This window comes from Jatropha curcas, chromosome 9, assembly GCF_041381405.1.
Source record: "Jatropha curcas cultivar XTBG-Jc1 chromosome 9, XTBG_Jcur_1.0, whole genome shotgun sequence".
NCBI classification, from domain to species: Eukaryota; Viridiplantae; Streptophyta; class Magnoliopsida; order Malpighiales; family Euphorbiaceae; genus Jatropha; species Jatropha curcas.
Genome location: NC_143159.1, coordinates 6,402,187 through 6,416,313, shown reverse-complemented (window position 1 = coordinate 6,416,313; position 14,127 = coordinate 6,402,187). Strand labels below are relative to the sequence as shown.

General features: G+C 35.0%; 3 protein-coding genes across 11 annotated transcripts; 2 read left to right on the top strand and 1 right to left on the bottom strand.

Moving 5' to 3' along the window:
- Positions 1–1,666: 1,666 nt before the first annotated feature.
- LYM3 (Peptidoglycan-binding LysM domain-containing protein) lies at positions 1,667–4,475 on the top strand. The gene is made up of 5 exons (XM_012222833.4): positions 1,667–2,683; positions 3,026–3,143; positions 3,256–3,417; positions 3,517–3,548; positions 4,045–4,475. The coding sequence occupies exons 1-5, from the start codon at positions 2,032–2,034 to the stop codon at positions 4,323–4,325; spliced, it is 1,245 nt and encodes a 414-aa protein (XP_012078223.1). The 5' UTR covers positions 1,667–2,031; the 3' UTR covers positions 4,326–4,475.
- Positions 4,476–5,231: 756 nt separating this feature from the next.
- Positions 5,232–10,553, top strand: LOC105638924 (basal transcription factor complex subunit-like protein). 9 transcript variants are annotated; one of them, XR_016322542.1, is made up of 14 exons: positions 5,237–5,392; positions 6,057–6,228; positions 6,314–6,402; positions 6,489–6,759; positions 7,051–7,097; positions 7,362–7,399; positions 7,489–7,534; positions 7,768–7,821; positions 7,905–7,976; positions 8,192–8,268; positions 9,250–9,345; positions 9,830–9,925; positions 10,072–10,141; positions 10,239–10,553. XR_016322542.1 is itself a non-coding variant. In XM_037640409.2 (13 exons), exons 2-12 carry the CDS (start codon positions 6,198–6,200, stop codon positions 9,900–9,902), a joined length of 894 nt encoding a protein of 297 aa, XP_037496337.1. In that variant the 5' UTR covers positions 5,232–5,328; positions 6,057–6,197; the 3' UTR covers positions 9,903–9,930; positions 10,239–10,553. The 9 variants fall into 9 exon arrangements, 5 of the variants coding, with proteins under 5 accessions (XP_037496337.1, XP_012078222.1, XP_037496338.1 ...); XR_016322541.1 differs by having other exon boundaries at positions 10,058–10,141; XR_005178594.1 differs by having other exon boundaries at positions 9,830–9,930.
- Positions 10,554–10,709: 156 nt separating this feature from the next.
- LOC105638922 (elongation factor) lies at positions 10,710–13,876 on the bottom strand. Its single transcript, XM_012222826.3, has 6 exons — positions 13,425–13,876; positions 12,568–12,685; positions 12,242–12,453; positions 12,132–12,159; positions 11,391–11,499; positions 10,710–10,986 (listed from the first exon to the last, which is right to left on the bottom strand). The coding sequence occupies exons 1-6, from the start codon at positions 13,686–13,688 to the stop codon at positions 10,905–10,907; spliced, it is 813 nt and encodes a 270-aa protein (XP_012078216.1). The 5' UTR covers positions 13,689–13,876; the 3' UTR covers positions 10,710–10,904.
- Positions 13,877–14,127: the final 251 nt, after the last annotated feature.

The following is a 14,127-nucleotide window of genomic DNA, read 5'->3' as shown; positions in this document are numbered from 1 at the left end:
ATGATTAGGTCTAAAATGAGTTATAACTTGAATCTAATTCTATTTCTTAATTATAGTGAAAAAAAATAATTAAAAATTGTTAATTCTCTTTCTATAGCTATTTCCATCTTATTTATTTATTTATTTTGTTTAGAAACGGTAAAATTTTAGAGAATGAATAATTGGAAACTGATAATTATGCTCTCATTTATTTTTTTAAAAAATAAAAAGTAATTCTAGTTATTTTGCAATATTTAGTAATTTAATTAAAATATGTGAAATTTTTATTTTCTTTAATTTTTTTCTCCAAATTAATTAGAGAGATTTAAAATATATGAAACTTGACGGAAAATAAGTGAATCTATCTTTAAAAACTGAAACAAAATTATAAAAAAAAAAGTTCCAAGTTCTAATTAACAATATTAGAGGAAAGAATAAATTATAGTCATAGATTTGTAATTATTAAAAAATAAATATTTTTATCTATCTTTAAATTTAAATTTAAATTTGGGTTCGAGTGAAGGTCGTTGAACTGATTCTTGGAGCTTTACCAAACCCAACTCTATTTAGGGCTTGTCCTCTTTGAAGCGTTGTTATAAAAATTTGAGCCCAAAGTTGGAAAAATGAAAATTGCATGTAATTAAAAAAAAAAAAAATGCAAGGTCACGTGATAGGTGTAATTAATTGTATTTATAATCGACCTCTTAACAACAAATAATAAACGTTAATAACCACATACTAATAAATGAGTCCATTTTTTAGGGCCCAACCAATAGCTGAAAATGTTGAGTTCTTTGAACTGCCCTTGACCACGCGCTCTAGCACGTTAGTCATATTTTCAAAACTAAAACGGAGGGTCTACACTGCACGCGCAAACTGATCAGGTGAGAGGAACCATGCTATGCCTAGAGTAGCAAGTAAATACCAAAATTCTTTCCTCCATGCCTGAAAAGAAACGGAAAGGTGGAGTTGTATGTGGGGTTCATGGGATGCCTCTCAATCTAAAAAGCAAAATGTCCAATTACTAAAACACCCTCAACTCAACAGTATTTCAAAATCTGGGAGGTGGAGTGGAACAAGTAAAATCTTTGTATTATTTCAACTTCAAAACTCTACGGAGCCGTTAGTCAATTATCACCCGGTTATGAAAAGTTCATATGGCAAATTGAAATTGACCGGTGAATGTACTGAATCTGTTGAAAATCAATCTAAACCAAATTAATAGACTTAATGGAATTAATATTTATAAATTTTTTTTTTAATATTGAATGACTTTTTATTCAATTTCATTAGTTTTGATTGAATAATAAAAAATTAAATATAAATAATTGAATTCTAAATGTAACATCAATCGTACTAAACAGATCAAACTGATTTCATTTTGACTCGATTTTTTATTCAGAGAGCCTTTACTTTTAGTGATGACTGATGAGAGTATTTCATCAGAATTCTAACCAAAAGAAAACCTCATTTACCATAGTAAAAATGACACAATCGATGAGCGAACAAAATAATAATTGATAAAACATGAATCCGGGGAAGGGACGTCAATTTCAACAACAAACGTCAAACGAATGTCGAAACGTCGCCGTACTGACTTGGCTAAAAACACTTTTCAAAAGGAGAATTATGAATGCTGACAAGGACAAATTAGTCCAATGAAAAGTATTGTCTGAAACTCTAGGATCGAGAATCTGACTGGTGTCTGCTCACTCTATTGTCTTCTCCTTCCTCATCCTCACTCTTCCAGAAAAATAAGCACAACTTTCCCTTCTCTTCCTCGCTGGAGGCCATTACAGAAAGAAGAAGAAATCCAAACTGTGGAATCCTGTAACCGAACAAAAGTCTCTTCCCTCTCCACTCCTGGCATTGTCGATAACTCTTCTGCTTTTTCTGTATGTTTATTCTGGGTTTTGTGAGTAGTAGCAAACCAAACCCTAATACCCTGAAAGACATTCACATTTTCTTCCATTACCAAAGCTAAAAAGTTTCTTTCTTTTTTTCCTTACCGAGTGATCAGTACTAATATTTCTCTCCCCTTTAACACTGAAGATGCGAAGTTCAAAAACCATTATCCTCTTTTTGATTTTCATCAATGTAGTGGCTTTTGTAACCTCCAAATCCACAATCGAACCTTGCTCTAACAATGATTCTTGTAATGCTCTTCTTGGCTACACTCTTTATACAGACCTTAAAGTTTCAGAAGTAGCTTCTCTCTTTCAAATTGACCCTATAGCTCTCCTCACAGCCAACTCCATTGATATCTCTTACCCAGATATTGAAAATCATATCCTTCCTTCCCAGTATTTTCTCAAGATCCCAATTACCTGTTCCTGCGTTGATGGAATACGCAAATCTGTTTCTACCCACTACAAGACGCGGCCTTCAGATACTTTGGCTTCTATTGCAGACTCGATTTATTCGGGTTTGGTCTCCGCGGACCAGATAAAGGAAGCAAATTCGATACAGGATCCTTCAGTGCTGGATGTGGGACAGAGCCTTGTGGTGCCTTTGCCATGTACTTGTTTTAACGGGACCGATAATTCGTTACCGGCTATTTATTTGTCCTATGTGGTGCTGGAGATTGATACTTTGGTTGGGATTGCTTCTAGGTATTCCACTACTATTACTGATTTGATGAATGTTAATGCTATGGGGAATCCAGCTATCAAGGCCGGTGATATACTTGCTGTGCCATTGCCAGGTAATTCGGGTTAAATTTGAAGAATTCTCTCCATTTCACTTGCTACTATGTTTATTTTAATTAGTTAATGTTAGCTTCTATTTAGTTATATTATATATTTCTGCAATTAATATATGGAAAGTTTGTTGCTGGTTTTAGCTTGTCTTAGGATATGCTTGGCCCTTGTTGTTTGTAGGAATTGAGCATATATATAGCAGTTAGTACATTTATGCCATTCACTGTCAATCCAGTTGATTTCAATCCTTTTGAGAAATTTAATCATTGTCAATGTTATATTGCCTGTTTGAAATAATTTTACGGAAAGAATGAAGATTAGCTCTTACTTTATGCATTCCGCTGCAGCCTGTGCTTCTAAGTTTCCCAGATATGCATTCGATTATGGCCTGATTGTGCCAAATGGGAGTTATGCTATTACTGCAAGTCACTGTGTGCAATGCAGCTGTGGACCAGGAAATCTTGAGTAACTGAAAATCTCTGCTTGCCTTTTGTTTTTTGTATTATTGAAAATAAAGTGACTCCTTTTCTGCATATATGGTAAGTTATTAATCTGCTCTGTGGTTTGTTTTGTGTAGTTTGTACTGCATGCCTGCTTCCTTGGCGGTTTCTTGTTCCAGCATGCAGTGTAAAAATAGCAATCTCATGCTTGGGAATGTCACGTGGGCACGGAGTAGTGCTGGGTGCAATGTCACTTCTTGTAGTTATGGTGGATATGTCAACGGCAGCATTGTGACAACGTAGGCTAAATGTTCCTAGTTGTGTTATTTGTTCAGTAGTTTATTTAATATCTAACTTATCATATCTAATACTTTTCATTTCTGTTTTTCCCCATATAGGTTGTCCACATCACTTCAACCTCGATGTCCAGGTAAAACTTTGATGGTTACTATTTATTTATGAGCATATAAGATACAAATGGAATTGATGTCTGCGGTGTTTGAGTCTTCATGAATCTGCCGAGTGTTATTTTTGTGATAAAATGCTATACCATATATGTTTTGCAAGGGTCTAAGCATTTCTTTTTTTGCTCTGGCGTCTAAAACAATATATTGGTTTTAATGATTAATTAAGTGCACCGTCTTTATGAGACTACTAATTGATCTTCATATATAGGAACCATGCTGTTAGTGCTTGTTTTAATGAATAGAACCTTTGAAAGTTGAAGATGATTTCTCTTCATTGTATTGTTACTTGCTCTATTGGCATTTTTCAATAATTCAGTTAACACGAAAGAGTTTGTTGAGGAAGTTAAAGTTGAACAATTTATCATTATTTATTGTCATATTATCAACGAAATTTATCAACTAAGATTGCACTGCAACTGCTAACTGGTTTGGTGCATTGTGCTAAACAAAATAATGCAGGCCCACAGGAATTTCCTCCCCTGCTAGCCCCACCTACTACAGTGAATAAGGGTTCAATATTTAGTCCAGCTCCTGCTCCTGCTCCCCTATCAGCTGGTTCTGGTACAACAGTGCCCAAGACTACAGTATTACCGACAACTGGACTCCCTGGATTACCCCCTGTAGGCGGTCCAATGGGAGGCGCATCGGCTGCTTGCTCCTTGGTGAATCCATTAGCTACTTCACTAATTGCAGTTGTGCTATACTTGTTTGCTGACTTAATGATGTCGATGTCATTGTAATTTTGCCATGAATTGCTAGTCTAGATGGTGAGATTTTGGTTGGCTTGGTCATTTTATGTTGACAGGTCCACTTATCTTTGTATGTAACCTTGATTTATTTCACTGTGAACTGATTTTTGGATGCGGAATCATAGTCTATCATTGTGCCTAGCTAATATTTTGTTGTGCTTGCTTGTTGTGTTATGTACTGCTTTCAGGTATGGGCAGTCTTAAATTTGGTGATTATTCTTGTCTTTATTATTATTCTTCATGCATGGCTTCTACGGTTTTTTAGACAGTCTTATCTGTGTTCAGATGGGTTATTATTGGAATATTGAAAGTTGAAACTTTTAGGTGCCTTTGATTGTAGATTTAATGAACTGATTCTGGTTCCTTTGGTACTTAGTATTTTTTTTTTTACTCTGAAACTTTTCCCACAAATAGAGGGCAAGGCATGCACTCTGCAAGGTACTTGTTTTAGCAGGTATAGCTTTCCCTGAGAAATTAGTTGTTCAGTATTGTAAACTTAACAAGAAATGCGATCCTATGGCCTTGACATTTTGTAATATTGAGGATGGAGATTTTAAAGTATGTGTCTTTATATCTTTTACTAATTAATGGCTTAATTGATAATTTTACCTTTCTATTCTTTATGAAAAAAATTTTGTGGCAACCTTAATTTTTCATTTTGACTAATTTAATACTTCAACTTATAAAATTGGATCTATTATTCAACGATTTATTTGATATATTGAATACTTTTGCTTTAAAACACCAACTTTAAAAGCTATTGCGAACCCATACAAAGTTAAATTCTCTGCGTTAGTTCTATAACTGGGCCAATTAGATAAGTGGGCTTGCACAAGGAATAATGAGGCCCAACAAACTAAGTATAAATAAAACAAATCAGATTGTGGATTAATTTCACACGTGTCCCTCCACAACACTTTTTCGTTCATCGTTATATTTCGAAAGAACACGAACGAGCCAGTGGTTTGTTGCGCCAAACGAGTGAACTACTCAGGTTTCCAACTTCACTTCTTCCCTCTCTCTATTGATCCAGTTTCGGCCACTGGATTTTGCATAAGGTTTTCTATCACGACTCTTTTTTAGATCTTTTTCAGGTCATTTTTCATTTATAAACATATTAAGGTGCTCTGAAGTAGAATTTGCAACTCGCCTATTAAACTGTGACTGGTTCTTGTTCAAATCGTTACATTGATGCTTGCTGTATCCGCAAGTTATAATTATTGGCTTGGCGAGCTATGTAGCTAAATATATATTAGGGCTTTGTGGATTAGCACCAAAGTTAAAATTTTATTTGCCAATTTGTGTTGGTCAATTGAGTGTTCGAGTTTTGTGACTTTTAGCTTCAGGGTAGTTGGGATACGTTGATACAAGTGTTAATCTATAAGAATTTCTGCAAGTGTTTCTGTTGTTTTTCTCTTTTGGTCTATTTTGTCGGTTATACCATTTGGGTTTAGAAATTCACATATATCCCCTATAAATCGGTTAGGTGAATGAACATTGTGCTTTTTTGTTCTATATTCTGGTACTGAATTGAAAACTGAAAATAATAGAGTTTATTTATGATATCAACATGACATTTTTTTTTTTTCCTAGTGAAAGCTTTTAGCTGGAAAACATTGTACATGAGTGCAAAGCCTTTTTTTTTTTTTTTTTTTTTTTTTTTTTTTGGAGATAAATTGTTTTGATTTAAGGTCTAATTTTTTTATTGGATTGTTTTTTTAGTTCTTTTTTTGCAGAGGGAGAAAGTAAAGTGAAGAAGAAAGAGGAGTGAAGTGATTTCTCGTTATCTGTCCCTCCAGATTCCTGAAACAGACACTTCCAAAACAAATTGGCAACTATAAAGAAAGGGAAAAGAATCCTCTGATGGCTTCAGTTCCTTCAAAACTCTACTCTGGTTACTCTCTTTCTCTGTATATTTGTGTGTTTCTGTATTATGCTTTGATTAATTTGTTTGATTTGATTTGTTGTTAATTGCGCAGATGATGTTAGTCTTGTTATGGTGTTATTGGACACTAATCCGTTTTTCTGGACCACTTCTTCTCTCCTGTTTTCCCAATTTCTCTCTCACGTAATCTCTCCCTCTTCCTCTCTGTCACACAAACCCTAAAACTCTGTTCTAAATACATATCAACAAACAAGTGGATTTGGTTGCAGGTGCTTGCATTTTTGAACTCCATTTTGCTGCTTAATCAACTGAACCAAGTAGTGGTGATTGCTACTGGGTATAATTCATGCAACTATGTTTACGATTCGTCTTTGGCAGCGAATCAGAGCTCGGAAGATGGGAGAATGCCTGCTTTATACTCCAATTTGTTGCAGGCATTGGAGGAGTTTATGATCAAAGATGAAAAGTTGGGGAAGGAGGAGTCTCAAGGAAAGATTGCTTCTTCGTTGCTCTCTGGGTCATTATCCATGGCTCTTTGTTGTATCCCTTATGGATATTAGTTCTGTGCTTATTTTTCTAAAGTTTTTCATGTTATTATTGGCCATTTGTAGGTTTTATTGTGATCTGTGTTTGATTGTTTGAAACAAAAGGTCAGTTTTGAAGAAATTTGAATTTTTTTAGGGTGAAGTGACTTGGAGTTGATTGAGGTGCCTGCCTTTTTTCATTCTATGTGATGATAGCTGCTGATTCCTGACTAACTGATTTATTGTAAATTGTGTAAGAAAACTATTGGGATCTTTATAAGATTGTTTCATTTGACTTGGAGAATAGATATACAACGGGTCTTTCGTTCAGGACCACTCAATCCTCAGCCTCGAGTGAGTATTTGCATATTTATTCAATTAAGAATTTGTATTTGTTTGCACAATAGTCCAAATTGAATTCTAAAGTACATAGCTGAATAGAACTAAGGTGACGTTTGATTGACATTTCTGGTGGATTGCAAACACGACTATGAATTAGTAATGGAAGCAGTTATTGAAGACAATAGGATGAAAAGATAATACTATATTGTAAAACTTTTAGCATATGCATTTACAACTTGTTATTTTTCTCACTACATTACTAACATACAAAAGCAGATTTTGTGTTTGCAGGGATCTCCAGACGGACCTGAACAGTATGTTTATGATCATTTTGCTTTATTTATTTCCCCCCTCAAGCTTTGACTTTTTCTGTGTGGGGGGTTGGGGGGTTATGATGTTCCAGATATGTTGCAGTAATGAATGCAATATTCTCTGCTCAACGCTCGATGGTACAATTATGCATTCAACTTTTTCTTCTTGTCATATATTTTGATTGTCCTATTTATATACTGCAATTTTGATCAAAAGCTTATTGGTGCTCACTCACAAGTTTTATTTGTACATTATGCATTTAGTTAAGATTGCAGTTGGCTTTTGTGAATTTATATCAATACTGCTGATTTGGCTCATGATCTTTTTGAGTTTATGACATATAAATTTTGTTGATTTGACCATACTGCAGGTCCCTATAGACTCTTGTTATGTTGGTTCTCACAATTCAGCCTTCCTCCAGCAGGTAGGCTCTTGTTATAGATGAATGTTCTTTGAAAAACATACAGAGTCTATCTGCTTTTCTGATTACTTGTAGTGTATATCTAGCAGGCTTCTTACATAACTGGAGGTGTATATGTTAAACCTCAACATTTGGATGGGCTGTTTCAGTATTTGGTGGTAAGTTTTTTGTTGGCAGCAATAGAGAATTTTTTATGAATAATCTTCCACTAGTATTGTATTTAAATTGAAATTATTCAGTTCTTTTGTCTCCATTCTTGTGCATATATGAATATGTTCCATTTAAAAGAAATTCCATCAATTTGGATCTATAGCCTTTTCTTTTCCCATTTTTTGACACCTTGATATTGATATAATGTTCTTGTTACATGCAGACTGTATTTGCAACTGACTTGCATTGTCGCAGCTTCTTGCAACTTCCCAGGCCTGCTGGTGTTGATTTTCGTGCATCGTGAGTAGTTGTATTGATTTGATTTTCACATGGCTACTTTACTCATGCTTGGCTGCCAGGTTTCTGCGACCTTCTTTTTTATAGTTGATCAGTACACATTAGACGTCATATCAATTGTTTTTTAGTGTCCAGTTTAACCTACTGACAGACACAAAAGAATTTTATGTAATGACTTGTTCTTATCATATTTCACTTTACATTTTCATAATTTCTATCCATTATTTTATTTCATCCCAAATCCAAGTGGTGAGTGCACAATTGAGCACTGGCTTGGAAAGGCCATTACACAGGAATGGTCCCATCGAGATGGGATCTTTGGAGGGAAAATTGGTACTGTACTATGCATCAACTTTTTTGCATGTAGTGGCAGCTCTCAAGAGTCAAATGTACACCCTGGGGATTGCAAGTGTGTAATTTTTTTCAATTGATCAATTTGCACGGAATTCGCTTGTTTGAAGAACTTCAATCCGTAATTCTCTATGACTTTTTTGATTGTTACATTTCAGTAGTTCAAAAATTTTGAGAATTCCTATGTAACCTTTTCAGGAGTTATTACTTCCAATCCAGATAACTGGGTTTCATGATAACATAGGGTTCTAATGAATGCTCTGGAATATGATATTATAAAATTGCAGCTGTAGTTCTGAGCAGAAATGTGAGTTTATTACCATTGTCCATGTTATACGTTGTTTGGTTGCTGTCCAGGTATGATAGCCTTTTATGATACCATAAGAGTGCTAGATCTTAATTAGATTTGTATATCATAAATTCTGGCGGTAATTCTGAGCAAAAGAGGTGAATTCATTATCATTGAGTACTATCTGGTTGCACTCATATGTGATCGATAAGCCAGTCTAGGAAAGCTCTTTGCATGTGTCCATTTATTGATGGAAGGTTTACTTATCATGCTTCAGATTGGCATTAATATTTCTCTACAATCATCTGAATTTGTGATTGTCTCACCAATTTTGTGTTTTGCAGGTGTTTTTGCCATAAAACTACAATTGATATGGGGTACATATGTTCTGTATGTTTATCCATATTCTGTAAGCAGCATAAAAAATGTTCAACCTGCGGGTGGGTAGATATTTCCTTTCCGAAATTATCTGACAAAAATTTGACATTCTCATTCTGCAAGTGCTTGTTTATGATTTCCTTTTTAAAAAAAATGTAAATTTGAACTAAAATCCTATTCAATTCTTGGAATGTTAAATTCTCTATCCAATTGCAACTTACTATTCAAAAAAAGAATATTGCCTTTTACCCTTGGTTTCATCATATTTATATGTTACTAATGTACTTTAATGTTTTATCAAAGTGCGGAAACTGAATTCCGTTGCTACAGAAGCAACTTTTTCATTTTGAAAATGCTCTAGGTAGATTGGGCTTCGACAAATGTTTTTCTCATGCTTAGAATTTATTGTGCATTCATAAGTCCCCTCTCTATATGTGTTTGCGGGTTTGGTTGGACCGATGGGGCACATAAATGAAGGGATTAAATTATATAAATGCTTCTCTTTCCTTTATCTTCTGATTTGTTTAGATTTCGAGTGTGATGCAGGTCAGTGTTTGGTCAATCCCAATCAGATAATTCCTCAGCATCAGATCGCAAGAGAAAGGCTCCAGAAACATGATCTAGCTCTTCTAGATGCATATTGTAAGGTAGTTGTCTTTTAGTTTGATGTCATTTTGCAATTACATGGCTTCATATTGCAATAACTAAGCATGTATAATTGTTTTGTCGCAAGTCTTTTGGGACTGATCAATCTGTTTTCAAGAATATTCTTAGTTATTGCATCACAGATTTTGTTAACTACCAAGACTAGCGATAATATGAAATCTCAAGTGCTGCATTTTGCTGAAAGACAACTTGGTAGACTGATTTTGCTTCTTGTTAAGCTGAAGAAGATGAGATTTTGATTATCGAGTAATTACCCTTACTTGACCTCTGTGATTTTCTTGTTTTTCAGGAGTGGTGTTGCTCGCAGGAAACATGTTTAGAGATTGGATGAAATAGAGTTTTATGGAGTTGTTCAATATGAGCACAGATCTAATTTTGGGTGATATTTGGAGTGACTCGAGGGCTTCCTTGCTCCTCTTCAAGATTTTCCTTAGAACTTTTTCCCAATAAACAACCGAAGGAAATATAGAAGCTAGAGATGTTTTATTTGCAGTTTGTTTAGTCGTATATTTTAATGTGTACTCCTAAAAATCAAAAGCAATTTATTGATTAGACCAAACATCAGCAACTATATATTAATGCCATCCTTATTTTTTTATATAAATTATTCAAGAACAAACTCTAGCTAATAAAGGAACTGCACCACAAGCTAGTTGTCATCTGAATAATGTTCTATCACTCTTGTGAAAATATAAATAAATGCAACGAAAGGAAGAAAAAATTTGAAGGTTCCTGCAATGGCAATTCTTTCAGTGCACGCTACACAAACAAAACAATTCAATTATTAATTGAAAGCTTGTCATATTTACATTGATAGAAACTGTCAATAGGAAGTGTAGGAATAAAATGGTTTTGATTTGCACACAGGATGAAACACCGGAAAGCCCCATAGATTTCACAAAGTAAAATTACAAATTTACAATTCATTTTGTTTGTTCCAGTGACGTGGCCTTCTTCAAAGTGCCTTTAGAACGACTTTGCTGGTTTTGTGAACGCCCTTTGCAGCAAGTTTCAGAATAGATCGAGTCCGATACAGCCTGTGGCAAAACATGTGTTATAACACAAAGCCGACACATTTTATAACTTATTAAGGTAATCTAGGAAGCCAGCCAAAATGCTTCCAGCATTAACTTTGTACTGAGCAGATGAAAATCAAATGCTACAAAATAGTAGTTTAAGGTTAAATTTCACCATAGAAGCTCAAAATTAGCCAAAAATTCACCTAATGAAAATCTCGATTTACGACGTAGTATAGCATTTTATAAAGACGGATAACGAGAAAATAGGGGATTCCAACAAGGAGATAATAATTATTAATTGGTTTACCTAAAGCCAGCACATTTGCTTTATGAATGAAAAGAAAAATTAAAGGCAGAAGAAGATGAAGCGGAAGAAGGCACTCCTAAAATTCAAGTTAAACACTAGTATACTATATACTAACCCCCACAGGGCAAGTCCCCAGGTAGCCAGAGTGTAAAATAGCTGTCCTGCATGCCAAATATTTAATATCTTCTCCCATTTGCTCACACCTTCCAATGCTTTTTCCAGGGCTGCAAATTGGCAATGCCATGAAAAATGATAAACTTGTTAGCAAGGGTGCCTCTAATGCTGGTTCATCACAATTTCAATGAAAGAGAATGAAATCTATGCAGTGCATGAAGATTCAAAGAATATCGGACATTGTACTCAAACTAGGAATAGAGTTTACTCGATTATACACCTCCAAGTATTTTAGGTAAGTGTCAAGAGTTCAACACCCAAACCCTATTCAAGAATATATGATTCGAGTGATATCAGAAAACTGGAGGAACGAATTTTCAATATAGACAAAGTTAAATTTATTTACTCTTGCTATATCTCATCAAAGCATGAATATCAAAGTGGACACTGTTAAGCAAGTATGCAAATATATATATATATATATATATATATATATATATATAAAACCAACCCAAAGAAGGGGAGAAAATGATTTCTGATGAATAAATAAGTTCAACTATGTTCCTCAATTGCCAAAAGAAAGGAAAATTTCAAGTAGTCAGATCACCTAAACATAGAAAATTTTGTAATTCCTTATGATAAATTATGCAAACAGTTGTGATAAAAAAGTTGTAGGACTGTCATCAGGTCTTAGGATTTTGTACAGAAAGGACAAGATCATCAAATTCAAAAATAAACTTACACTTCTGCAGCTCCTCTGGAGTCATTTTCTGCATATTCAAGGCAATAGCTCATATGAGAAGCAGCATACCAATTAAACAATTATGTACTATATCTCTTACTAGTCCATACCTGAGCCTTAGGATTTGATAGAATGCATTTAGCCATAAAATTGGCAACTGCATCCACCACATGTTCCTCAGTAACAACTACATAGTTTTCATTGTCAATTCTACTCCGTTCTTCAATATTGTTGGGAGCCATTTCTTCTGTGACCCAAACCCACCAACTAGGTTCCTCGTTAGAAACATTAATTAGCATTTCAGCAGAATGCATATCATCTCCTGATCACGGAAACAAAATTAAGTGAAGCAGGGAAAACATCAGCAGCATGGACGAGTAAAATAAAACACATGAAAAGGCCTGCGATACTTTTATGAATAATTAAAAAAAAACACCTGTAGCCTCCTTGAAAGGGAATTCAATGCCACTTATGTTGGCTGAAGCCAGTTGAAGGGATTTAAGTCGAGCCAAGAAGTCTTCAGAATCCACAGTAGCAACTAGGCGGGCATGTAGCTGCGATTACACAACCAAAAACCTGAAATTCAATATTTATCATGATAAAGTCGTGGTTCAAAAAGAGCAGCACATAGGCAATATTAGCTAGACTATGCTTTGTGGATACAGCTTAGTCCCATTTTCACTAGTGGGGTCTGCGAATTGTCATATTAAGCCACTATGCTTATTCCCATTATTCTTTTATGGCACAAAAGTTGTGCAGGTGAACCTGAACTTGAAACTTGCTTAATTTTAAGCCATTGCACAAGAATACCAGTAAATTATCAGTGCCACACAATTACCACGAGCTATTTCATAAATTTCCTCAGCAACATTTCTAAAACAAGAAAAGTTTTTTCTGTAATAGAAAGAAATATATGAAAAACTAAAAACTTAACGCCACCACATTAGTAAGCATCAACTAACAATTGACTCAGAATTTAATACTACCTAAGGGTACTGCAACTACAAATGACATAAAGCCATGATTTTTTCTATCCATTTTCCTCACTACAACTAATTTGAGTACCAATTCTGCTTTTTTGGTCAAAAAATGAAATTTCCAACAAAAAATTGAACCCTATTACATAAAAAAATAAGTCCTAAATGGTTCCAGGAAGGAGAAATGAAAATTTTAATGCAGCAGTCACTCTTTCGGTTATAAGACCTTGTAACCACAAATCAGAACCAGAAGATACAGCAAGCAAAACGAAAACTACATATATATTTAGAGATTTATGCACAAGATATGACGTACATCAGGAGGGCAATCGTTTAACAAGCAAGGAGATTCAGATAAATTTTGAAGAAGTTTCAAATTTTGCTCGAGCTGCAATTTTAGACAACGATTCTCGGATCTCAAGGACTCCAATTCTTCGTCTATTGACGCATGTGTGATATTATCGTGATTTTCGTGGGTTTGATTATGGTGATGGTTATGAGTAAATTCCATGGCCTTCCAAGCGACGTCGGCTACCTCGATAACCGTCTTCGCCGCCTCTATTGCGCGGTGGCCTCCCATCGGTCCGATTTCTGAGTTCCTTTGCAAACCCTAAACGAATATCGCTTTGAATGATTGATTGGCGTGACAAAGCGATTTTGATTGTGGATATGCAGTTTATGCATTATGGAGAGAACCGGACAAGACAATCTCTATTGACGACAAGTAGTTCGTCACATGAATAACTGTCGTCCAATGGTGAGAAGAAGGAGTTCGAGTTGTCGTCGCTTGAAATCACCTCATAAACTGCTCTTCCTTTAGAATAACGGTCGTGTCCCGCGTGTGACCAAGTGTTAGATCTGTTGTCCAACGACTGCGTGTATCATTTAACCACGCGTCATAAGGAATCCTCGAGCCTTGTCGTTTAACTGCATTACTACGTGTTAAAGCCATTGGGACTCTGACTACCGTGTTTATGTCGAAGAAATCCTGGCCGGATATTGACACTGCTTAATTGGGC